The sequence below is a fragment of the Budorcas taxicolor genome, chromosome 3 (genome assembly GCF_023091745.1).
Source record: "Budorcas taxicolor isolate Tak-1 chromosome 3, Takin1.1, whole genome shotgun sequence".
NCBI classification, from domain to species: Eukaryota; Metazoa; Chordata; class Mammalia; order Artiodactyla; family Bovidae; genus Budorcas; species Budorcas taxicolor.
The window spans coordinates 100,557,389-100,583,551 of record NC_068912.1 but is presented as its reverse complement, the minus strand read 5'-3'; the positions used below and the strand labels follow the sequence as shown (position 1 = coordinate 100,583,551).

At 37.2% G+C, this 26,163-nt stretch overlaps 1 protein-coding gene across 1 annotated transcript in view; it reads right to left on the bottom strand.

Moving 5' to 3' along the window:
• Nucleotides 1-2,424: 2,424 nt before the first annotated feature.
• IPP (intracisternal A particle-promoted polypeptide) overlaps nucleotides 2,425-26,163 on the bottom strand; it is a 34,036-nt gene continuing 10,297 nt past the window's right edge. The window contains exons 4-9 of the mRNA XM_052637376.1: nucleotides 23,307-23,462; nucleotides 21,726-21,893; nucleotides 15,263-15,400; nucleotides 14,594-14,716; nucleotides 12,190-12,410; nucleotides 2,425-4,325 (exon numbers count right to left, since the gene is read on the bottom strand). Coding sequence (XP_052493336.1) covers nucleotides 4,101-4,325; nucleotides 12,190-12,410; nucleotides 14,594-14,716; nucleotides 15,263-15,400; nucleotides 21,726-21,893; nucleotides 23,307-23,462 — 1,031 coding nt within the window. The 3' untranslated portion in view covers nucleotides 2,425-4,100. The remainder of the gene's footprint in view (nucleotides 4,326-12,189; nucleotides 12,411-14,593; nucleotides 14,717-15,262; nucleotides 15,401-21,725; nucleotides 21,894-23,306; nucleotides 23,463-26,163) is intronic.

Sequence of the window (26,163 nt, the reverse complement as noted above, 5' to 3'; positions counted from 1 at the left end):
AACTGTTGCTTCCTGACCTGCATACAAGTTTCTCAAGAGGTAGGTCAGGTGGTCTGGTAGTCCCATCTCTTTCAGAATTTTCCACAGTTTATTGTAATCCATGCAGTCAAAGGCTTTGGCAGTCAATAAAGCAGAAATAGATGTTTTTCTGAAACTCCCTTGCTTTTTCAATGATCCAGCAGATGTTGGCAATTTGATCTCTGGTTCCTCTGCCTTTTCTAAAACCAGTTTGAACATCTGGGAGTTCATGGTTCACGTATTGCTGAAGCCTGGCTTGGAGAATTTTGAGCATTATTTTACTAGTGTGTGAGATGAGTGCAATTGTGCGGTAGTATGAGCATTCTTTGGCATTGGCTTTCTTTGGGATCGGAATGAAAACTGACCTTTTCCAGTCCTGTGGCCACTGCTGAGTTTTCCAAACTTGCTGGCATATTGAGTGCAGCACTTTCACAGCATCATCTTTCAGGATTTGAAATAGCTCAACTGGAATTCCATCACCTCCACTAGCTTTGTTTGTAGTGATGCTTCCTAAGGCCCACCTGACTTCACATTCCAGGATGTCTGGCTCTGGGTGAGTGATCACACCATCATGATTATCTGGGTTGTGAAGATCTTTTTTGTACAGTTCTGTGTATTCTGGCCACTTAATATCTTCTGCTTCTGTTAGGTCCCTACCATTTCTGTCCTTTATCGAGTTCATATTTGCATGAAATATTCCCTTGGTATCTCTAATTTTCTTGAAGAGATCTCTAGTCTTTCCCATTCTATTGTTTTCCTCTACTTCTTTGCATTGATCACTGAGGAAGGCTTTGTTATCTCTCCTTGCCATTCTTTGGAACTCTGCATTCAGATGCTTATATCTCCTATTATCCTTTGCTTTTTGCTTCTCTTCTTTTAACAGCTATTTGTAAGGCCTCCTCAGACAGCCATTTTGCCTTTCTTTTTCTTGGGGATGGTCTTGATCCCTGTCTCCTGTACAGTGTCACGAACCTCCATCCATAGTTCATCAGGCACTCTATCAGATCTAGTCCCTTAAATCTCTTTCTCACTTCCACTGTATCATCATAAAGGATTTGATTTAGGTCATACCTGAACGGTCTAGTGGTTGACTGAAACCACTAGACCACTAGACTGAAACCACAATCACAGACAACTAGCCAATCGGATCACATGGACCACAGCCTTGTCTAACTCAGTGAAACTAAGCCATGCCATGTAGGGCCACCCAAGACGGACAGGTCATGATGGAGAGGTCTGACAGAATGTAGTCCACTGGAGAAGGGAATGGCAAACCACTTCAGTATTCTTGCCTTGAGAACCCCATGAACAGCATGAAAAGGCAAAAAGATAGGACACTGAAAGATGAACTCCCCAGGGTGGTATGTGCCCAATATGCTACTGGAGATCAGTGGAGAAATAACTCCAGAAAGAGTGAAGGGATGGAGCCAAAACAAAAACAATACCCAGTTGTGGATGTGACTGGTGGTAAAGCAAGGTCCAATGCTGTAAAGAGCAATATTGCATAGGAACCTGGAATGTTAGGTCCATGAGTCAAGGCAAATTGGAAGTGGTCAAACAGGAGATGGCAAGAGTGAACGTTGACATTCTAGGAATCAGCGAACTAAAATGGACTGGGATGGGTGAATTTAACTCAGATGACCATTTCTACTCCTGTGGGCAGGAATTCCTTAGAAGAAATGGAGTAGCCATCACAGTTAACAAAAGAGTCCGAAATGCAGTACTTGGATGCAATCTCAAAAACTATAGAATGATCTCTGTTCGTTTCCAAGGCAAGCCATTCAATATCAAAGTAATCAAAGTCTATGCCCCGACCAGTAATGCTGAAGAAGCTGAAGTTGAATGGTTCTATGAAGACTTAACAAGACCTTTTAGAATTAACACCCATAAAAGATATCCTTTTCATTATAGGGGACTGGAATGCAAAAGTAGGAAGTCAAGAAATACCTAGAGTAACAGGCAAATTTGGTTTTGGAGTACAGAATGAAGCAGGGCAAAGGCTAATAGAGTTTTGCCAAGAGAACGCACTGGTCATAGCAAACACCCTCTTCCAACAACACTAGAGAAGACTCTACACATGGACATCACCAGATGGCCAACACCGAAAACAGATCGATTATATTCTTTGCAGCCAAAGATGGGGAAGCACTATACAGTCAGCAAAAACAAGACCAGGAGCTGATTGTGGCTAAGATCATGAACTCCTTATTGCCAAATTCAGACTTATCATTTTAATAGTTGTTCAGAAAACAATTAAATGTAAAATTAAATGTGCAAATCCCTAAAGATGAAGCACTAAAATTCGTGGGCAATCCTTGTAATCCAAGAATGATGCTAATAAACTAAGTTGATGAGTAATACAAGGAAAAGCAAAAAACAAAAAATTCAAGACACTTTATTAGTACATTCTTTTTAAAACAATGTCATTTTCTAGGAAATAAGCATATTTACAATTACTTATTTTCAGGCATCATCTGAATCTATTTAAGCCCAAACACTGATTGTCTTGACTACATTTCCATCATAGCAGTACAAAATGCCTCTCTTCATACTGCCATTTTAGGCTGGCACCAGGCAATAATGAAAATTAAATGATAGGAAAATTTGTAAATCTGTTTTAAACACATTCTCAACTAGAAATATTAAAGGCACATGAGTTACAGCTTAGTTTATACATTATCTTGATACTTCACTCCTTGACATTTTACACATCCCAGTCAGCCATCTGTGACCCTTCAGATTTTCAGGCTACCCGAAAGAATGGAACACAGAGCTTTCTGTCTGCACTACATAAGCTTTTCTTAAAATATGCATATGGTTAAGCTGTGAAGGAAAGTATCCTTGTGGATCAATCCAAATATTTCGGACCTGAGTCTTTAATGCTTACCAAAGGTTTTCTATCTAAATAAGCCACTGATGCCTATAATATACTAAAGGACTTTCATATAGAAAAGGGGAAATCAGGGATATAGAAATCAAATCCTGGAACAGCTAGGTAAACCTAAATGTATAAGACCTTTTATGTATATGGCTCCAACTGACTAGTAGAAATAAAAGTGATGATCATATACACAAAATCTCTGTCTCAGAAATAGAGAACACTTCTTTAGAATGCTTCTTCGAGAAAGTTAAGTTTTGAGAAGCAGTTTTGGATCAGAAGCTTTTACATTTATGAGTTAGTGTATATAAAAAGTTGTACAGGGATCTACAATTCCATCTTCTCCAAGCCAGGCCGTGGCTTTGTACTAAGTTCATACTTAGGCTTGCCCAAGTATGAGTATGCTTCATAAAGCTTGGTAATCTAATAAATTCCCTCTTCTCAAAGCTAAACATATTTTTGGAAAAAGGTGCATATAACCAGCTGGCCTCTATCACCCATACATCATCCTATTGCAATAAAGGACTGTCACTAAGAACCTATTAATTTCTCACTTGAATTCCAGCATCAAAACAAAAACATAAGTGAACAAGAGCTTTTTTTTATGCTGTTATCAACAAGTGAAAATTTATATAAACAGCTAAACATTTCCAACATGTCCCTCCCAGTATACTTACTGCCAATAAAAAGTTTGGGGTTAGTGAAAAGTAGGAATAAAACAGAAGTAGGAAGTTGTCTCATTGGCTTTTCTCTTTAATTTAAACTATGGCCATGGAATATTATGCTCTGAGCTGAATCATGAATGTATAGACATCTTTAAACTGTCTCATTTGATATTCTTACATCACACAATGGTCATGTTATAGCTTAAACTGAACTGAAGAACCTGCTAAAGCAACTATTTGCCAAGAAGCTTCTGGCAAATTCTTTTTACAAATAGGACTCTACTCCTAACTGGACAATTCTAGAGCATAAACAGCATCTGTTGGTCAGCTGGCAAATTTGTGAGAACTCTTTATTAATTTAGGATATATTCCACTATCACTTCTCACTCAAATTCTTTAAAAAAAAAAGTCTTTAGTCATTTTTCTACCAAATTCACAGAAAACAGAAAGGGTCCTATCACCAAATACAAGTGTGATTTGCAAAAGGTGAGATTCTGCATTTTCAAAATGTTTCTTTTGCTGTCTTAATGCTTTGTATTTCATAGTACAGCAACACCTCCTTCACAACGACTGGTAATCATATTGCCAATTTCTGTCCATGTATCTGAATGAGGGTTATAAACTTCAACTGAGTCCAAGGTACCTGGAGCCAAGAAATCGTGGCTGGAAGATCGACCTCCAGAAACATACAGAAGCCCATTGACTGCCACAACACACAGGCCTGCTCTAGGCACCTTCATTGAGGCAACTTCAACCCACTTTTCCTGGATAAAAGAAAAAAGAAGTTTGCAGTGTTATAATATGGTAACACAGAAAAGTGCTGAGAAATCAGATACTCTGGTTCTTTTTACATGTTTAAATTTCAAACTTACGACCTATTCATATAAGTATATACAATATTTTAAATAGAAATTTTTAGTAGGTGTAGACAAAGTAGTAAATTTAGAGGAAAATAATGAAAAATGTATCTGTGATTAATTATAAATTATGATCACCAAGAGATAATCTAGAAATTCTATATAGGCAAGAATTCAGAGAAACTAGTTCTATGAAATACAAGTATGTAATTCAAACACACACCACACAAACTCACAAAGTTCAAAGGAGAAGAAAGCTTACAAAAAGGCTTTTTTGCATCTTTAATATAACAGGCCTCATAAATCTCCAAGAGAACAAGAAACAACACTGGCCAAATTTATTTTAACATGGAATCTTTTTTTTCAAGGACATCTAGTACAGCTAGTAAAGTGTAAAAGATATTTTCAGAAAGATAGTATAGATCAAGGATTGGAAACTAGGGCCTATTTTTTTAAGCCTACCAACTAAGAATGATCTTTCCACACTAAAAGGTTATTAAAAATATATATATATGCCAAAAGAAGAGATTGCATGTAGCCCCCAAGGCCTAAAACATTTACTATCCAGCCTTTTAACAAAAAGTTTGCTAACTCTTGGCATATATTATTCACTGAAGCAATTTCAGTAAGCTGCTCTAGACAAAATGACAAAGTCCAACTCCAGGGAAAATGTCTATACCCAGAAAACAGGAAAGCTAAAAAAAGGTCCTGAGAAATAATCAAGAGAGAAAAGAAAACGTTTCCAGATTTTAAAAAAATAATAATAATTTGAAAATAAAGCATATGATGAACAAAATTTATAAAATCATAAAAAATGAAGAGAGATTATTCATCAATGCTAGAGAGTAAACTTCTTGAGGCAACTTGATGAGTCAGACATGAATGAGCGACTGAAAAACAATAAATTCATATTTCACAACATAATGTTCCCTGAAACACTTTTCCCCCCAAGATGTTTCACAAACAAAAGTAAGGGCTGTGTGGTCACTTAAATGTGAGAGATTTAGCATAAAGATTCATGAAATATCTTATTTTAATAAATTGTGTAAAGAAGTCCTATCAGTTCAGTTCAGTTCAGTTCAGTTGCTCAGTCGTGTCCGACTCTTTGCGACTCCATGAATCGCAGCATGCCAGGCCTCCCTGTCCAATAGTAAAGAAATTTATTTAACTTTACTTAATCCAACTTTCCCTAAGTATAGTTGACCAGGGAAACTTATGCTATCTACTTCCTATTATCAATGCAGGGATTTCCCTGGTGGTCCAGTGGTTGACTTCATGCTTCCACTGCAGGGGGCACAGGTTTGAACCCTGGTGGAGGAACTAAGGATCCTGCATCCCAGGTGGCAGTGGCCAAAAAGAAAAAAAAAGCAAAATAGTATTCCATGGAAATTAACTTGGAAAAAATTTTTCTAACCTGTAAGTCTATGATACAACACACCTTGTGCTTACATTATTCCAGCACTTAACAAATGGTAATGCAATTGTTTGTCTATTTTTAATATTTCCCACTAGAATGTTGGTTTCTTGAGAGCTGGAGTATTATATATTTAGGTAGCCTTTGCTTCCCCAGGTCTTTACATATTTGTGAATGAATAAATGGACTAAAGAACAAATGCATGATAGAACAGTGATTCACAACCTACTCTTATCTACTTTCTCTTCTTTTCCCTTTGTAGCATAATTACATCAAGCAAGTAACTGAAGGCATGAGAGAATACTGGAGTGCTCATATAGTAAGTAATAGGATAGGTAATGTATAGAGGTACAAGTGGAGAAGACAGCTGGTATGGTAGGGAAACTTGTTTCAGTAAACAATAAGTAAATATATTGAGAATAACAGGAGCCAAGTTTTTAACTGATGTGATTATGATATGTTTGTGTGCTCAGTCATGTCCAACTCTGCAACCCCATGGACTGTAGTCCACGAGGCTCTTCTGTCCATGGAATTTTCCAGGCAAGAATACTGGAGTAGGTTGCCGTTTCCTTCTCCAGGGGATCTTCCCGACCCAGGGATCAAACCCATGTCTCTTGCATCTTCTGCACTGGCAGGCAGATTCTTTACCACTGTACCCCCTGGGAAGCCCTTTTAACTGATAGAGAAGGTATTTACAATCATGGAAAGGGGAAGGCCCCTTTCTTTCATGGAAAGAATCTGAGGTATACTGAAATTGGTGCCAACATTATGAACTCATGGTTTTATAACATATATGCACAGATATGGAAATACCTATAAATGAGTATTTGTGTGAATACATACACACATATACATTTACTGTTTATGTTTAGCTGTTGACTGAGAATGCCTGGAAGCTGCAATACTCCAGGAGCAATGGATAGTCTGAGAGCTAATCTTGGTTTCCAAATACTATTCTTCACTAAGAGAAACTAAAGGTTCTTGGAGAAATGACTGATTCTAGGATCAGAGAAGTATAATCTTTCTTATACTTGAAATATTTTAGTATGCAAGATAGCAAAGAAATGCTCAAAAGGACAGAATCAGAAGGGACCTCTAATTTCAGTCATGATAGAGTAACTGTTACCAAACGTGCCCCCCTACCATAAAGAATTAGAAAACTTGACAGATTATGAAATAAAGTTCTCAGATGATGGACAACAGGCAATGAAAATCTGTGATTCAGAAAAAGAAAGAAACAAGGTGAGCTCCATAGCTGTCCAGGCTTTCTGCCTGGAGGGCTTTCTGAACAGCAGTACAGAGAAGGGAATCCCAAGCAGAGCACAACAGTCAGCTGATTTATGAGACCAAAATCAGAGTTGAGAGAGGCTGATGCAGTTGAGATTTGTAAGGAAGAGTGCCGGAGGACAGAGGTTCCCTCGAGTCTGTGTGAATACTCCTAATCTTTGCATGCATAAAATGAGACTATGAAAGAAAATAAAAGAAAACAACAAAAAAGTAAAAATAAAAGTTTTAAAAGAGAAGAAAAGAAAGGGGAAAGAAAATTTAAAAATGAGACTCCATAAGAATAATCAAGCAACAACAAATGGGAAGATGTGATATAATGAGACATATATTTGGTCTCTGACTGCAGGTCTTAACACAGAGCTCCTAAGTCCCTTGGGATTTCCTTGGTGACAGGAATGTCTTCCTCTCTAAAAAGGCAACTCTTGTAGGATCCTGTATAACATCAATATAGGGGCCTCTTACCAGAAAGATCAAGCCAAGATTAGAAGCTTGGAATTTAGTCCCATACCCTGTCATCCAGGGAATAGAGAAGGACTGGATGCCTATGTGATGAAGCCTCCATAAAAATCCCTAAACGGTGAGGTTTGGAGCACTTCTGGTTTGATGACCGTATCTACATGCCAGGTAAGTGATACCCCCAAATCCCACTGGGGCAGAAACCTGCAAGATCCCTCCTGGATCTTGCTCTATACTTCTTCATCTGGTTATTCATTTATATCCTTTATAATAATACAGAATATAAACATTATATTCTGTTCTATTGTTCTATACTTATAGTAACATAGAATATCCTTTATAATAAACTGGAAAACAGTTAAGTAAGGTGTTTCCCAGAGTTCTGTGAGCCATTATAGCAAATTATTGAACCTGAGGAAGGGATCACAGGAACCCTCAATTTGTAACCAAGTCAGTGGTTAATAAGAGGACAGACTACTTGAGACTGGTGTCTAAAGTGAGGGCAGTCCTGTGGTACTGAGCCTATAACCTGTGGGATAGTTAGTGTCAGAACTCAGTTGACTTTAGGACGCCAGTTGGTGTCCACAGAGAATCAGAGAAGAATTTGGTGTGGAAAACCCACATTTGGTGTGAAAAGAAGAGACAGCTTTCCTTTACAGGAACTCCCGTAAGCTTAACAATTCTCAGAGCTCACACAAGGCTGGATGATAGTCTAGCTTTGACCAGACAATATGAAGAAACCTTTTGGACAGCTAGGACAAACAGGAGAGAGTCAAGAAGAGCCATGATTCAGTGGTAGGGATAAACTATTCCTAAAGGACCTAGACCTTCTAGACCTTCCCTACAAAGCTTAAAAACAAGTTCAAAATATGAATCTGATTTGCAAATAACTGCCTATCAAAACTAAACACAACACTTATGGGAAGAAAACAAAATCCAAATACTCAACTATGTAACATCTACAATGTCCAACATTCAATCAGTTACTGCTGCTGCTGCTGCTGCTGCTAAGTCACTTCAGCAGTGTCCGACTCTGTGCAACCCCGTAGACGCCAGCCCACCAGGCTCCCCCGTCCCTGGGATCCTCCAGGCAAGAACACTGGAGTGGGTTGCCATTGCCTTCTCCAATGCATGAAAGTGAAAAGCGAAAGTGAAGTCAGTCAGTCGTGTCCGACTCTTCGCAACCCCATGGACTGCAGCCTACCAGGCTCCTCCATCCATGGGATTTTCCAGGCAAGAGTACTGGAGTGGGGTGCCATTGCCTTCTCCGCGATCAGTTACTAGAAATGTGGAAAGGCAAAAAAAAAGAAAAAAGAAAAAAAAATGTGACTGAAATCAGGAAGAAAAATTTCAATCAATACAGGTTCAAAAATGTCAAATTAACAGAATTAGCAGATAAGTACTTTAACACAGACATTATAAATACATTCAAGGATATAAAAGAAAACATGAAAAATGACAAGGAGAGAAATGGAAGACACTTAAAAAAATAACCAAAACATCTTATGGAGCTAAAATATACAATACCTGAAATGAAAATTTTCCTAGATAGAATTAGATACTACAAATTAAAAGTTTAGACATTGTAGAAAGTTAATGTTGACTTGAAGACACAGCAAGAAAAACTATCAATACTGAAGCACAGAGAACAAAATTTCAATTATGCAGGATGAATAAGTTCTAGCAATCTAATGTATATACTATGGTGAATATAGTTAATAATAGTATACTGTATACTTGAAATTTACTAAAAAGGCATTTACCCTGTGCCTCCTGCATTGGGAACATGGAGTTTTAACCACTGGACTGCCAGGGAAGTCCCCAAGGCAGATCTTAAGAGCTCCCATCACATACAGACACAAAAAAGGAAAAGGGATCTATGAGAGTTGATGGGTATGTTAATTACCTGGATTGTGGTAATCATTTCACAAGTAGATATATAGCAAAATATATGATATACCTTAAAAAAATCATACACTGTTTGCAAATTAACCTGAGAAATCTGGAAAATGAAAACCAAGAAAAACAAACTGAAATACTGAGAGAAAAAGGATGGAAAAAATTAACACACCTCAGTGACCTATGGGACAATATTAAATGGTTTTACGTGGACATTACTTAAATCCCAGAAAGAGAACAGGAGAATACTTGAAGAAATAAGGCTGATTTCAATTTGATGGAAGCTATAATTCTACAGATTCAAGAAGTTCAATGAATTTCAAGCAGGTTAAACACCAAAATCCCAAAAGATATATCAAATTACTGGAAATCCATAAGAAAGATAAAAAATCTTAAAAAACTGTCAAAGAAAAAAGAGATGTTACATATATGGGAGAACAAGATTGACTACCGACCTCCCATCAGAAACAATGCAAGAACTAACACAGCACTGTAAATCAACTATACTCCAACGAAAATTAAAAAAAAAAAAACCATGCAAGAAGATAAGTAAACAACAATATTAAATGATGAGAGTGAGGGGAAGAACAACCTAAAATTCTACACTCAGCAAAATATCTCTCAAAAATGATGGTAGACAAGAAGACCCCTGGAGGAAGAAATTGCAACCTGTTTCAGTATTCTTGCCTGGGAAATCCCATGGACAGACAAGCCTGACAGGCTACAGTCCATGGGGTTGTAAATAGTTAGACAAGACTGAGAAACTGAGCACATATTAATAGCTTCTAGAGCCCAGAACCACAACTTACTGAAGCCCCTGGCCCTAGAGCCCGTGCTCCTCAACAAGAGAAACAACCTGAATGAGAAGCCCATGCACCGCAACTGGAGAGTAACCGTCACTCGCTGTAACTGGAGGAAAGGCTGCACAGCAACAAAGACCCATGCAGCCAATAAATAAATAAATAACTTAAAAAAATATGGTGAAAAAATTTTGTAAAATGAAAGCTTAGAGAATCATTGCCAACAGACCAGCACAAAAATAAACACTAAAGGAAGTTCTTCAGGCTAAGAGAAAATGCTATAAGATAGAAACTTAATTCTATACAATGAACAGAACTAGAAATGATAGTTATGAATGCATAATTATAAAATATTTTCTCATTAAAATTTATCTTAAATATAATTAACCCTTTAAATAAATATAACAACAATATACTGTGGGGTTTATTACATACTCAGAAGTAAAATCAATACATCAATAGCACAAAGGATGGAAGAGGAAAATATAAGTATGTTTTTCTGTTTCTTACATTAAAAGTGAACTGGCATGATATCATTTTAATGTAGATGTAATACATTAAAATGGCTAAATAATATAATGAAAACCCAAAAGCAACAATTAAGAAAAAAGGTGAAGATATATAGTTAATTGGACTAAAGAGATAAAATGGTATACTAAAACAATGAACATAAAGACAGAAAAGAGAGAAAAAAAGGGTGGATTGTACAAAGAGAAAAACAGCAGAGTCTAAAAACCAACCCCACATATATAATTACATTATATATAAATAGTAAAAATTCTAAAGACCCTACTTAGAAGTCAGAGACTTTCAAACTGTACAGAAAAACAGACCACAGCTATCTTACAAAATGTGAAGTTTTTAAAGACACAGATTTAAAGTAGAAGGAAAAAAAAGATACACAATGCACATACTAATCAAAAGATAGCTTGGCTACATTAGTATGAAGACAAAGTAGACTTCAAGGAAAAGATTATCATAGAGAATGAAAAACATTTCAAGGCTATAAAAAGATCAATTCAGCAAGAAAATGTAATAATAAATGTATACACACTTAATAACAGAGATTAAAAATGAGAAGCAAAATCTGACAGGAATGGAAGAACAGATAAATCCATAATTATAGAGATTAAAAGTCACTTGTTCCTTGGAAGAAAAGCTGTGACAAACTTAAACAGTGTATTAAAAAGCAGAGACATCATTTTGCCAGCAAAGGTCTGTCTAGTCAAAGCTGTTTTTTCAGCAGCAATATACAAATGTGCATACTGAACCATAAAGAAGGCTGAGCACTGAAGAGTTGATGCTTTTGAATTGTGGTGCTGGAGAAGACTCTTGAGAGTCTGGACAGCAGGAGATCAAACCAGTCAATCCTAAAGGAAATCAATCCTGAATATTAATTGGAAGGACTGATGTTGAAGCTGAAGCTCCAATACTTTGGCTACCTGATGCGAAGAGTTGAGTCACTGGAAAAAACCCTGATGTTGGGAATTATTGTGGGCAGGAGGAGAAGGGGGCAACAGAGGATGAGATGGTGGGATGGCATCAGCAACTCAATGGATATGAGTTTGAGTAAACTCCAGGAAATGGTGAAAGATGGGGAAGTCTGATGTACTACAGTCTAATGCGGTCCCAGAAAGTCAGGCATGATTTAGCGACTGAACAACACCACAGATCTTGTGCTAAGTCACTCAGTCATGTTCAGCACTTTGTGACCCTAGGCTCCTCTGTCCATGGGATTCTCCAGGCAAGAATACTGGAGGAGTTACCTTCTCCAAAGGATCTTCTCAACCCAGGGATAGAACCCAGGTCTCTCCCATTTCAGGTGGATTCTTTACCATCTGAGCCACAAAGGAAGCGCACAGATCTTACAGACATGAATAACAGGATACCAAACAATTGAAATCATCCAACCTACCTCTTCAAAGGAATATTTTTCTACAGTATGAAGAGCATCTTGTGTCTCATTCCACCCTCCAATAGCATAGATGCAATCATTGAGTGCAGCCACCCCAAGATATGCTCTTCTAGTTCCCATTGGAGGAAGTGGAGACCATCGCTTGGAAAGTGGATCATACACTTCAAAAGAACGAAGCTCTATTCCTTCATTGCTGATGCCCCCAACCACATAAATTAAACCTGAAAATGGAATATTTTTGCTCAGATGCTATAGAAAATAGGATACAAATAATTATAAAATGTGATAATTGTGATTTAAGTTTGTTATCTGATACTTTAATGCAGGGCTTCAAGAGGGAGAATTGACTTCTGTCCAGTTTATCACAGCTCTTATTTAAGCATGTTACAAAGAATTAGTGGTACGAATTTAAAGTGACACTGAATTTTCAAAGAACTTAATGATGCTATAACAAAGCAATCTGTCAGACAAGGATTTCCAATCTTATTGTTCGCTTAATGATCTCAAGTTCCAGATCCACTGCTATCGTGTATAAGTAAAAAAGGAAGAGAGGGATTTCACCTTCTTAAAAACGGTCATACACTTAAACTGGGAATGACATAACCCTGCTTGGTGACAACCTAACTTTTGCTCAAATGGACATAAAATAGAGAATTAAATTTAAATTAGAATAGTTCATGGCTAGATTAAGGTGTTGGACACAGTACAGCAGACTGTAATTCAGAGTTTCTTATTAAATTTGATTTGCAACTAAAGATTCTGACAATCAACAATTACTTTTTGAGTGCTTACTGTTGTTCCTAAACTGAGTTTACTGAGTTCTAAAATTGTAAGTTTTACAGAATGGCATTTTAAGAAACATAAGCTAAATGTTAGTAAACTTGGGTTCAAGCTCCAACTTTACTAGAAACCAACTATGAAAAAAGACAACTCACAGCCTCCTGATCTTCAGCTTCCTCATCTAAAAATAAAGGGGTTGAAATAGACAATATTCAAGATGCCTCTCCAGTTCTATGGCTTCAGATAAGAAGATAAAAATAAATATAAAACAACTAGAGAACACTATAATATTAAACAATAGAACACAGTCTACACCATGTAATTCGAGCATTTAGATGCCAGCAGAAATCTGAGAAGCTACTCAGAAGGCAGAAAGAACTTGAGCTAGGAATGGAGCACCTGAGTTGTCACGTAATGGCAGACTGCTTCATATTTCACAGCTACATATAAATGTGTTCCCCAAATCTGGACAGAGAATTAGGGTTTATTCTACAGTGCTTATTAAGTACCTCTCAGTGTACTGCTTGCTTGCTTATTCGTTCAGTCATATGCAACTCTTTGCAACCCTTTGGACTGTAGCCCATCAGGCTCCTCTGTCCATGGGGGTTTTCAGGCAAGAATACGGGAGTGGGTTGCAATTTCCTTTTCCAGAGGGTCTTTCCGACCCAGGGATTGAAACTGTGCCTGTTGCATTGCAGGCAGATTCTTTACCTGCTGAGCCATCGGGGAAGCCTACAGGTACATATAAATGTGTTCCCTATCTCTGAATGGAGAATCAGGTTTTATTTGAGAGTGCTTATTAATTACCTATCAGTATATAGTAGACAATTAATAAATGTCTGTTTACCATTTTAACATGTAGTACATTTTTCAAATCTGTGATAGCACTGTGGGTGTATACTGAATTACAATGTACCCTATTTAAAAAAACACTGAAGAAGCCTATGACACTATAAAGATTGTTTTTGATAACCTCTCCCTACTTAGAAATACTTGAAGGTTAAAATGTTAGTTGCTCAGTCGTGTCCAGCTCTTTGCAACCCCATGCCAGGCTCCTCTGTCCATGGTATGCTCCAGGCAAGATACTGGAGTGGGTTGCCATGCCCTTTTCCAGGGGATCTTCCTGACCCTGGGATCAAACCCAGGTCTCCTGCATTGCAGGCAGATTCTTTACCAATTGAGCCATCAGGGAAGCCCTAAGGACTACAAGGGAGAGAAAAAAGACAATAATGGATAACAGTTCAAATGCTTATTTTGCTAATTAGGTATCTTTGCCCATCTGGAATTTTTAATTTTAGCTTTATTTTGGAAAAAAAGGTTTCATTTTGGTAATACAGAAATAAAGATATAAGAGGTTTAAAAATATAAGAGATTAAAAGCAGAACCTCCACACTGTTAGTGTCAATTATTCAAAACTAACAGGCAAGAGTTTCAGCAAGTTCCAGGAGGTGGTGATGGACAGGGAAGCCTGGTGTGCTGCAGTCCACGGGGTTGCAAACAGTCGGACATGACTGAGCGCCTGAACTGAACAGGTACAAAATACACTTTTGTGAAAATAAAGCCTCAAGCTCAAACAGTTGTTTAAAAAATACATTTTCAGGAAAAAGATATCTAAAGCAATTACCTTGCATTTCACAACACCCAAAGTAGTACCGTGACACAGCCATGTTGCCAACTACTTCCCATTTATTTTCATCAGGATCAAATCGTTCAACAGTGTTCCCTATCTCAGCTCCAACCCAACCACCTAGAACCAAATAAAAAATCTTATTTCCAGAATAAAGGAAACTTTTTATGAAAAGCACCTTAGAAAACATCTAATCTGACAACTTTATATTAGGGATGATTATCATATGGACCAGAGAGGTTATTTGTCCAAGATTACAAGAAAAGGTAGAATTTGATTGTAAATAGAACTTGGATCTTTCAACTCTCTGCCTACGTTTCACAAGCGATTTTAACAAACAAAACAAACCCCCAAACTTCAATCTATTGCATAGGAAATACAATATTTTGCAAAATTATTTTTTAAAATAATATCTGCATATTCAGAACAGTCATCCTAATGACATTTAACAAGTCAGCTAAAATGCTCCTCCAGACATCTCATCTGTATTTCATCCCCATCTCCTTCTAAGAGTTCCATGCTTGACAGTATTTCCCAAGTAATATAATTTTTAGAATAAGAACTTTTAAAACTGAAGAGACACAAGTTTCAAATTTCTAAAGTAAGCAGAATTTGATTAAGAATTTAAATAATATTAGTTATCTTTAAATTGGAGAGAATAATTACCCAAAGCATAGATAGCCCCATAACATACACACACTCCCAAGCCACAGCGGGGGTGATTCATTGAAGCTACAGTAGTCCACTGTTTAGTAACTGGATCATAACATTCAGTACAGTCAAAAATCATTGAATCCTTTTCACCTGAGTCAAATAAGAGACACATATGAGAAGAATTAATAATGTTAATAGCCTAAAACCACAATACAATATTCAATGGCATTCTGTGTTGTCAGAATTCAACTATTATGTCTGATTTTATACTCTTCATTAAAATTTATTTGCCCACCATGTGTTATTTTGAATCATAGCACTGTCATTTATTAATGTCCACTTAATTAAGCAAAGTAGACTATTACCTGTTTCTAATTCTACCACCCAAACAATCCATGTAATTTTGATAAAGTTTGCATTTTGAAACTTCTATACTTTTCATAGTTTAGATAGCAGGCTCTGCTACAATTTGAGTTTTAATGTAATGCTTATCTAACAACAAACAGAAAATGAAAAAAAATTTTAACAACACTTAAAAACAGAATTTTAAAATATAATATACCTAGAAGAAGTTAATGCAATCAAAGATTGTATTTGGCTTGGCCCAAAAGTTTGTTCAGCTTTTTCTGTAAGATGTTATGGAAAAATCCAAATGAACTTTTGGCCAACCCAATATAAGACCTTTACGGATACAATTTATAAATTTTATTTAGATAAATTTTAAAATTAAGGAATATATAAATAAATGAGATGTATCATGTTGATGAATTATCAGTGTCAATGTAACAATGATTATTCCCAAAATAATTTACAGATCTAAAGAAATTCCAATTTTTAAGAAACCTCTTTCTTTTTATTGTATTAAAATACACATAACATAAAATTTATCATCTTAATCATTTTTAAGAATATAGTTCAGTGATGTTAAACACATTCACATTGATATACAGCCATCACAACCAGCCATCCCCATAATTCTTTTCATCTTGTAAAACTGAAGTCTATACCTACTAAACAGTAACTCCCCATTCTCTCCTCCCCTAGCCCCTGGCAAACACATTGTACTTTCTGTTTTACTGATTCTGACTCCTCCAAGTATCTCATATAAGTAGAATCATACAGTATTATTTTAAAAAATAAATTTGATGAACTAATTCTGAATTTTATATGGAAGTATAAAAGAGGTAGAATAGCCAAGTACTTCCAAAAAGAATACTAAGGAGAGAGAAAATTCTCTATTAAATAAGCCTATCAGACTTAAAGTACAGCTATAACAAGACAGGAATAGACAGACAGATCAATGGAATAGAAACGAAATTCTAGAATCAGATCCATGCGTATACGATTACTAGGTATATGAGATAGTTTGCACAGCAGAGCAACAGGTAAACAAAAATGCTGGGAATTGTTTTTATATATGTATATGGGGAAAATGAAACTAGTTCCTTACTAATATGATCTATAAAATTTAGTTACAGGTGAATTACAGACCTAAATGTAAATGGAAAAACTATAAAATTTTGAAAAATTAATAAAGGTATATATTTCATGACTTTCAAGTAGACAAGGATTTCTTTAAAAAGATATAAGAAATACTAACCATAAAGGGAAAATTATTATAGAGTTGGCTACATTAAAATTAAAAACATTCATTTACCAAAAGATATCATGAAGAGAGTAAAAGATGAAGCAGAAGAGTAGGAAAAGGTATTTTCAGCTCATATAATTTTATGAGGGCCTAGAATCTTGAATGTATACAAAACTTACTGTACAGAAAACAGAGCAGGCCTAAAACTGCCTATTCTTGGAAAGACTTGCTTACAACATTGACCTACAGTCTGGAAACATGGCTAGTAAATAGTTTCCTATACGCATATAAGATTTTCCTTAATTGATAAACAGTGGCTTTTGCAGTGGTGAAAATGTCCTGAAATCAGTGGTGATGGTTGCACACTTTTGTGAATATACCAAAACCACTGAACTTAACACTCTCAATGGTGAATTTTATGATATGTGAATATCTTAATTTTAAAATATGATACTTAGAATAGTAACCCAGATACATACATATCTAGAAGGAAATAAACTGTTAACTGTGATTATCTCTTGGTGGTATGATTATACTATGGGTGATTTTTATTTTCTTTTTCATATGCCTCAGTTTCAGCAAAATTTTCCATAGCAAACATGAATTACTTTGATAACACAAAATTATTTGAAAATTATATTTTAAGTAATATGTTAAGACAGTAATAATGACAGTAATAATAGCCTATAAAGTCATGGCAGTTTTGAAAGGCTGCCATTTATGCTTCTGTGGTATCAGGAAAGGGATACATATATATGGAAGTGTCACATAGGACACTGTGACCCTACATTAAACACAAAAGAGTTCATACAACGCAACTGCCAAAATGTACATAAAAAAACCATCAGATTTTCAGCCAAAGATTATATAGACTTACAGTCTGTATACTGACAAGAGGTTATTGCGCAAAACTCTAATTTCTTTGTTAGAATTTTCAGATGCACCATGACATTTATTGATTTAGTAAACAGTTTAATAAACAGTTTTTGATTGATGATTGCTTTCTCCAAAAAATAATAACCAAATATTATTTAATATCTCTCATTTTAAACTGACAATGTCATAATTGGAAAATAATAGTATGATTTTTGATATACAACTTTCAGTATTTGAGAATGACCCATAAGAAATAAAGAGGAAAACTGGCTGTAACAGTTAGAGATGATCTAAAAAGACGCTTGCTATAAAAACAATTTACCTGGAAATAAATCTTGATATCAAGTGTTAGCATTTATTTCTCTTCAGATCCTTCTCTGATAATTGTTTTTCTCCCACATTCAAATTCCCTTTTATTTAATTTTCTTCATTAATCATTTTAGAATTCATAACAGTTTTAGAAACACAGTGATTTTAATTAAGAAATAAGTCCCAATGTCTAGCTGACATGGTTTTTACACACGCCACTATCCAGAAAATTGCTTAATTAAAAATGATTCATAAGGGGATTCCCCTGGCAATAAAGTGAGTAAGAATCTGCCTTGCAATGCAGGGGGTGCTGGTTCAATCACTGGTCAGGGAACTAAGGTTCCACATGCCATGGAGTGCAGCCAAAAAAAAAAAAATTTGTAATTCAGCTTTCAGAATTAAAATTTTTTTTATCATAAACATTGACCTAAATTTTGATGCTACATTTTATGAATATTTTTTCATAAAACCAAGCCTAAGTCTTTTGCCTAGTAACAAATCACAGTGTCCCTCTGGTATGAAATATTCAATATCATATATTTCCTTTTTCTTCTTTAAATTTTATCTATTTATGGCTGCGACTGATCTTTGTTGCTGGCTCAGTAGTTGTGGTGCATGGACTTCGAGCTCTGCAGCATGTAGGATCTTCCTGGACCAGGGAATGAACTGATGTCTCCTGAATTAACGGGCAGATTCACTGGACTACCAGGCAAGTCCTGTTCCCTTTTTCTTTCATCCCTTTATTTAACAAATGTTTATTCAATTCAATTCAGCTAAGTCGTGTCCAACTCTTTGCAACCCCATGGACCACAGCACACCAGGCCTCCCTGTCCATCACCAACTCTGAGAGTTTACTCAAACTCATGTCCATTGAGTCGGTGATGCCATCTAACCACTTCATCCTCTGTTGTCCCCTTCTCCTCCTGCCGTCGATCTTTCCCAGCATCAGGGTCTTTTCAAATGAGTCAGCTCATCCCATCAGGTGGCTAAAGTACTGGCATTCAGCTTCAACATCAGTCCTTCCAATGAATAGCCAGGACTGATCTCCTCTAGGATGGACTGGTTCGATCTCCTTGCAGTCCAAGGACTCTCAAGAGTCTTCTCCAACACCACACTTCAAAAGCATCAATTCTTCAGTGCTCAGCTTTCTTTACAGTCCAACTCTCACATCCATACATGACCACTGGAAAAACCATAGCCTTGACTAGACGGACCTTTGTTGACAAAGTAGTGTCTCTGCTTTTTAACATGCTGTCTAGGTTGATCATAACTTTCCTTCCAAGGAGTAAGCGTCTTTTAATTTCATGGCTGCAGTCACCATCTGCAGTGATTTTGGAGCCCGTTTCCACTGTTTCCCCATCTATTTCCCATGAAGTGATGGGACCAGATGCCATGATCTTCGTTTTCTGAATGTTGAGCTTTAAGCCAACTTTTTCACTCTCTTCTTTCATCAAGAGGCTCGTTAGTTCTTCTTCACTTTCTGCCATAAGGGTGGTGTCATCTGCATATCTGAGGTTATTGATATTTCTTCGAGCAATCTTGATTTCAGCTTGTGCTTCATCCAGCCCAGCGTGTCTCATGAGGTACTCTGCATATAAGTTAAATAAGCAGGGTGGCAATATACAGCCTTGATGTACTCCTTTCCCAATTTGGAACCAGTCTGTTGTTCCATGTCCAGTTCTAACTGTTGCTTCCTGACCTGCATACAGATTTCTCAAGAGGCAGGTCAGGTGGTCTGGTATTCTCATCTTTTTCAGAATTTTCCACAGTTTGTCGTGATTCACACAGTCAAAGGCTTTGGCATAGTCAATAAAGCAGAAATAGATGTTTTTCTGGAACTCTCTTGCTTTTTTGATGATCCAGTGGATGTTGGCAATTTGATCTCTGGTTCCTCTGCCTTTTCTAAAACCAGGTTGAACATCTGGAAGTTCATGCTTCAGGTATTGCTGAAGCCTGGCTTGGAGAATTTTGAGCGTTACTTTACCAGCGGGTGAGATGAGTGCAGTTGTGCAGTAGTTTGAGCGTTCTTTGGCACTGGCTTTCTTTGGGATCGGAATGAAAACTGACCTTTTCCAGTCCAATGGGCACTGCTGAGTTTTCCAAATTTGCTGGCATAGTGAGTGCAGCACTTTCACAGCATCATCTTTTAGGATTTGAAATAGCTCAACTGGAATTCCATCACCTCCACAAGCTTTGTTCGTAGTGATGGTTCCTAAGGCCCACTTGACTTCACATTCCAGGATGTCTTGCTCTGGGTGAGTGATCACACGATCATGATTATCTGAGTCATGAAGATCTTTTTTGTACAGTTCTCCTGTGTATTCTTGCCACCTCTGCTTAATATCTTTTGCTTCTGTTAGATCCATACCATTTCTGTCCTTAATTGAGCCCATCTTTGAATGAAGTGTTCCCTTGGTATCTCTAATTTTCTTGAACAGATCTCTAGTCTTTCCCATTCAATTTTTTCCCTCTATTTCTTTGCACTGATCACTGAGGAAGGCTTTCTTATCTCTCCTTGCTATTTTTGGAACTCTGCATTCAGTTGGGTATGTCTTTTCTTTTCTCCTTTGCTTTTCACTTCTCTTCTTCACAGCTATTTGTAAGGTCTCCTCAGACAGCCATTTTGCTTTTCCGCATTTCTTCTTGGGGATGGTCCTGATCCCTGCCTCCTGTACAATGTCACAAACCTCTGTCCTTAGTTCTTCAGGCACTTGTCTATCAGATCTAGTCCCTTAAATCTATTTCTCACTTCCACTGTATAATCATAAGGGATGTGATTTAGGTCATACCTGAATGGTCTGGTGGTTTTCCCTACTTTCTTCAATTTAAGTCTGAATTTGGCAATAAGGAGTTCATGATCTGAGCCACAGTCAGCTCCCGGTCTTGTTTTTGCTAACTGTATAGAGCTCCTCCATCTTTGGTAGCAAAGAATATAATCTTCTGATTTCGGTATTGACCATCTTGGTGATGTCCATGTGTAGAGTCTTCTCTTGTGCTGTTGGAAGAGGGTGTTTGCTATGACCAGTGTGTTCTCTTGGCAAAACTCTATCAGCCTTTGCCCTGCTTCATTCTGTACTCCAAGGCCAAATTTCCCTGTTACTCCAGGTGTTCCTTGACTTCTTAGTTTTGCATTCCAGTCCCCTATAATGAAAAGGACATCTTTTTTGGGTGTTAGTTCTAGAAGGTCTTATACGTCTTCACAGAATAGTTCAAGTACAGCTTCTTCAGCATCACTGGTCAGGGCATAGACTTGGATTACCATGAAACTGAATGGTTTGCCTTGGAAACTAACAAAGATCATTCTGTCATTTTTGAGATTGCATCCAAGTACTGCATTTCAGACTCTTATTGACTATGACGGCTACTCCATTTCTTCTAAGGGATTCTTGCCCACAGTAGTAGATATAATGGTCAGCATTAGATTATAATGAGTTAAATTCACCCATTCCAGTCCATCCTAGTTCGCTGATTCCTAAAATGTCGACATTCACTCTTGCCATCTCCTCTTTGACCACTTCCAATTTCCCTTGATTCATGAACCTAACATTCCAGTTTCCTATGCAATATTGCTCTTTACAGCATAAGCACAACTATCTCTATATATACTCCAGAGTATCCAGCAAAATACATAAGGCATTTAAAGAATGTAGTCAACTTAAGAGTTACAGTCTAAAAATCGAAATAAGACATTTTCATTATTACCTCCAATTGCGTAGACCATTCCTCCCAGAACTGCTACTCCCAGTCCACATCGAGCCTGATGAAGTGAAGACACAGTGGTCCAGTACTGGCTAAAGGTGTCAAAACGTTCTACACAACTGAGGGCTCTGCTATCACTCCAACGACCCCCCTGCAATCGAGTATATCCACCTGAATAAAGGAAAGCAGGTACACAGCAAATCCCTTACTGCTAAATATGGAAATGGTAGTAACAAGAAAAATCTAGCCCTCTACATCTAGATTTTCAATATAACTACTGCATAGTAAGGAATACATACTTTAGAGTCTGTCAGAGGCACATCTATTATTCTTAAATGTACCAAGTCCTAAAAGATGATGGCTTAAATGCAATGAGTTCAACCACAATATTCTACCACCTGGTCCTGGTCATAACTAAATGTTAGATAAAATCTAAGAACTTGTTATCTGTCTAGTTAGGAAGTTTCATTGTGATTTCTATTCATGCACTGAGTCTTAGTTGTGTCATAAGAGATCTTTCACTGTGACACACAGACCCTAGTTGTAGAGCCTGGGCTCAGTATTTGCAGCTTGAGAGCTCAGTGGTTGTGGCACATGAGCTCTGGAGCCTGTGGGCCAAGCAGTTGCAGTGTGCAGACTTGGCTGCTCTGTAGCATATGGGATCTTACTTCCCCACTCAGAGACCAAACCTGTCTTCCCTGTACTGCAAGGTGGATTCTTACCACTGGACCCCCAGGGAAGTCCCTATTAATATCTTTTACAATTAAAAAATAGTGAGGGTGAAAGCCTTGCTTAACTGAACATCCCATTATAAACAAGGTTAATGAGCACTCAAAAATTATAATTTATGTTATAGTATATATAAAATTATACATGCAATGATATACATACTATAAATTGTTATACATAAATTTCTTATATATAAATTATATTATGTATATAAATCTGGACAATTTGTTGATATATATCAATATTTTAAATTCTAAATTTTTTTTTTAATAGAGGAAATTCCCTGGCAGTCCAGTGGTTTTGACTCTGTGCTTTCACTGAGGTAGCCCAGGTTAAATTCCTGGTCAGAGAACTAAGATCCCTCAAGCTGTATAGCATGGCCAAAAAACTACACTACACTACACTACACTACACTACAATACAAAATGTCCATACAATAGTCCTTTGGGTTATCCTACATCTCCACACTCTGGAGACCACTAGTTCCTGTTATCCCTACAGACCATCTCAGACACTGTGAATAGTTAATACGTTTGAAATTTATTTTTCTATTTCTCACTAGAATTCAGATAGTAATTTTTAAAGCAGTATATCTTAGGCATTTGATAATAATTGGGTATCTAAGAACTCAAAGATTTAAATCACCAAATAATAGACATCAAATAAATATCTTTATTCTTAGATGTGTCCACTATACTATATAAATGCAACTTCTAAATCTGCAGCCTGTATGTGAAATTAAATATGCCTATTTGACATATTTGCATATTCTCACATGTTTAATAACAACAAAAATTTTAGAGGTTTTATCCTGAAAATAAAGATAATTTATATTACTTTTTAAAAGGTTCTCACCTACTGCATACAGGTACTTCCTTGCTTTCTTCCGAGGTCGAACCTTAGACGTCTGCAGAAAACTACAAAATTTGTTCTCTTTGGGAGATTTGCACACCTCACAGTACTCTTTCAAAAGTGTTTGCAATGCAATACGAAGATTAAAATCGGATATTCCTAAAGCAATGTTGAAAAGATATTTTAATCAACTTTTAAACAATATCAAAAAGACATGAAAGTCTTTTCCATGAAAGTGAAATACATTTAACAATCAAAAAATGAAAGCTAATCATCAAACACTGGAGTTTGTTTCCTATAATACCAAATATTTTTTTACAGCATTGGAGTATTGGAGTTTCAGCTTCAGCATCAGTCCTTCCAAATCTCCTTTAGGATGGACTGGCTGGATCTCCTTGCAGTCCAAGGGACTCTCCAGAGTTTTCTCCAACACCACACTTCAAAAGCATCAATTCTTTGGTGCTCAGCCTTCTTCACAGTCCAACTCTCACATCCATACATGACCACTGGAAAAACCATAGACTAGACAGATCTTTTTAGCAAAGTGATGTCTCTGCTTTTCAATATGCCCTGTAGGTTGGTCATAACTTTCCTTCCAAGGAGTAAATGTCTTTTAATTTCATGGCTGCAATCACCATCTACAGTGATTTTGGAGCCCAGAAAAATAAAGTCTGACACTGTTTCCACTGTTTCCCCATCTATTTCCCATGAAGTGATGGGACCGGATGCCATGGTCTTAGTTTTCTGAATGTTGAGCTTTAAGCCAACTTTTTCACTCTCCTCTTTCACTTTCATCAAGAGGCTCTTTAGTTCTTCACTTTCTGCCATAAGGGTGGTGTCATCTGCATATATGAGGTTACTGGTATTTCTCCCGGCAATCTTCATTCCAGCTTTTGCTTCTTCCAGCCCAGTGTTTCTCAGTGGTAGCCAAAATCCGCAGTAGTGAGATATATCCTTGGCTAGGTAAGTAGGTCTTGATATCAGATCAATAATTGGATCTCACCAAGAGAGAGCAGAGTCCAGGCCCACAGGCAAGGACCTTAGCCTGAGCAGATATCTATTCTTTCACCACCCTCATGCCTCAAGCTAGAAAGAAGTGGTGAGAACATAATACATAGCAATCAAATTTTAGGTGGGAGAAACAGAGTAGTAATATCAAGATTGCCAGAAGAAATATCAGTAACCTCAGATATGCAGATGTGCATGTGTGCATGCTAAGTGGCTTCAGTCATGTCAACTCTGTGCAACCTTATGGACTGTAGCCCACTAGGCTCCTCTGTCCAGGGGATTCTCCAGGCAAGAATACTGGAGTGGATTGCCATGCCCTCCTCCAGGGGATCTTCCCGACCTAGGGATCAAACCAGTGTCTCTTACATCTCCTTTGTAATTGGCAGGCGGATTCTTCCCCACTGGGGGAAGCCCCCAGATATGCAGATGACACTACCCTTCCAGCAGAAAGCAAAGAGGAGCTAAAGAGCCTCTTGATGAGGTGAAAGAGGAGAGTGAAAAAGCTGGCTTAAAACTCAACATTCAGAAAACTAATCAAGGCATCTGGTCCCATCACTTCATGGTAAATAGATGTGGAAACAGTGACAGACTTTATTTTCTTGGGCTCCAAAATCGCTGCAGATGGTGGCTGCAGCCATGAAATTAAAAGACGCTTGCTCCTTGGTAGGAAAGCTATGATAAACCTAGACAGCGTATTAAAAAGTAGAGACATTATTTTGCTGACAAAGGTCTGTATAGTCAAAGCTATGGTTTTTCCAGTAGTCATGTACAGATGTGAGATTTGGACCATACAGAAGGCTGAGCACCAAAGAATTGATGCTTTTGAACTGTGGTGTTGGAGAAGACTCTTGAGAATCCCTTGGACAGCAAGAAGATTAAACCAGTCAATCCTAAAGGAAATCAATTGTAAATATTCATTGGAGGGACTGATGCTGAGGCTGAAGCTCCAATACTTTGCCCATCTGATGTGAAGAACTGACTCACTGGAAAAGACCCTGATGCTGGGAAAGATCGAAGGCTGGAGAAGAAGGGGACAACAGAGGAACAAGATGGTTGGATGGCATCACCAACTATCACCAACTCAATGGACGTGAGTTTGAGTAAGCTCCAGGAGATGCTGAAGGACAGGGAAGCCTGGCGTGCTGCAGTCCATGGGGTCACAAAGAGTTGAACACAACTCAGCAACAACAACAAATATCAAGATAGGAAGTGTATCATGGAGAATTATCAGAACAAGCAGATTTGAACAGAGTTGCCAAGTTAAGCATGAGCAGTATATCAAGAAATTGCAATACAACTATTTAAATATACCTCAGGGAAAAAAAAGAGAAAGTGACTTAAGAATTCAGTTTGGAAGAAAACATTAGCCACATAACAGAAACAGATTCTCTATACGCAGATTTATTTTTAAGAATAAAGATCCTATATGGGAAAAAAAAGGCTCAAAGACAAAATGAGATGCATTGCTAAGGAAATAAAGTGACAGTAGTGCAGACATAATAAATTAGAAGCAAGAAACTCATTAGACAATAATCAAATTGGCAATTTGGAGTAAGGACTTAAGAAAACAAATGTGAGCATAGAGCAAAAGACAAAATATTTTAACATTCAGTTCAGTTGCTCAGTCATGTCTGACTTTTTGCAACCCCATGAACTGCAGCATGCCAGACCTCCCTGTCCATCACCAACTCCGGGAGTTTACTCAAAAACTCATGTCCGTTGAGTCAGTGATGCCAGCCAACCATCTCATCCTCTGTTGTCCCCTTCTCCTCCCACCTTCAATCTTTCCCAACATCAGGGTCTTTTCCAATGAGTCAGTTTTTCACATTAGGTGGCCAAAGTATTGGAGTTT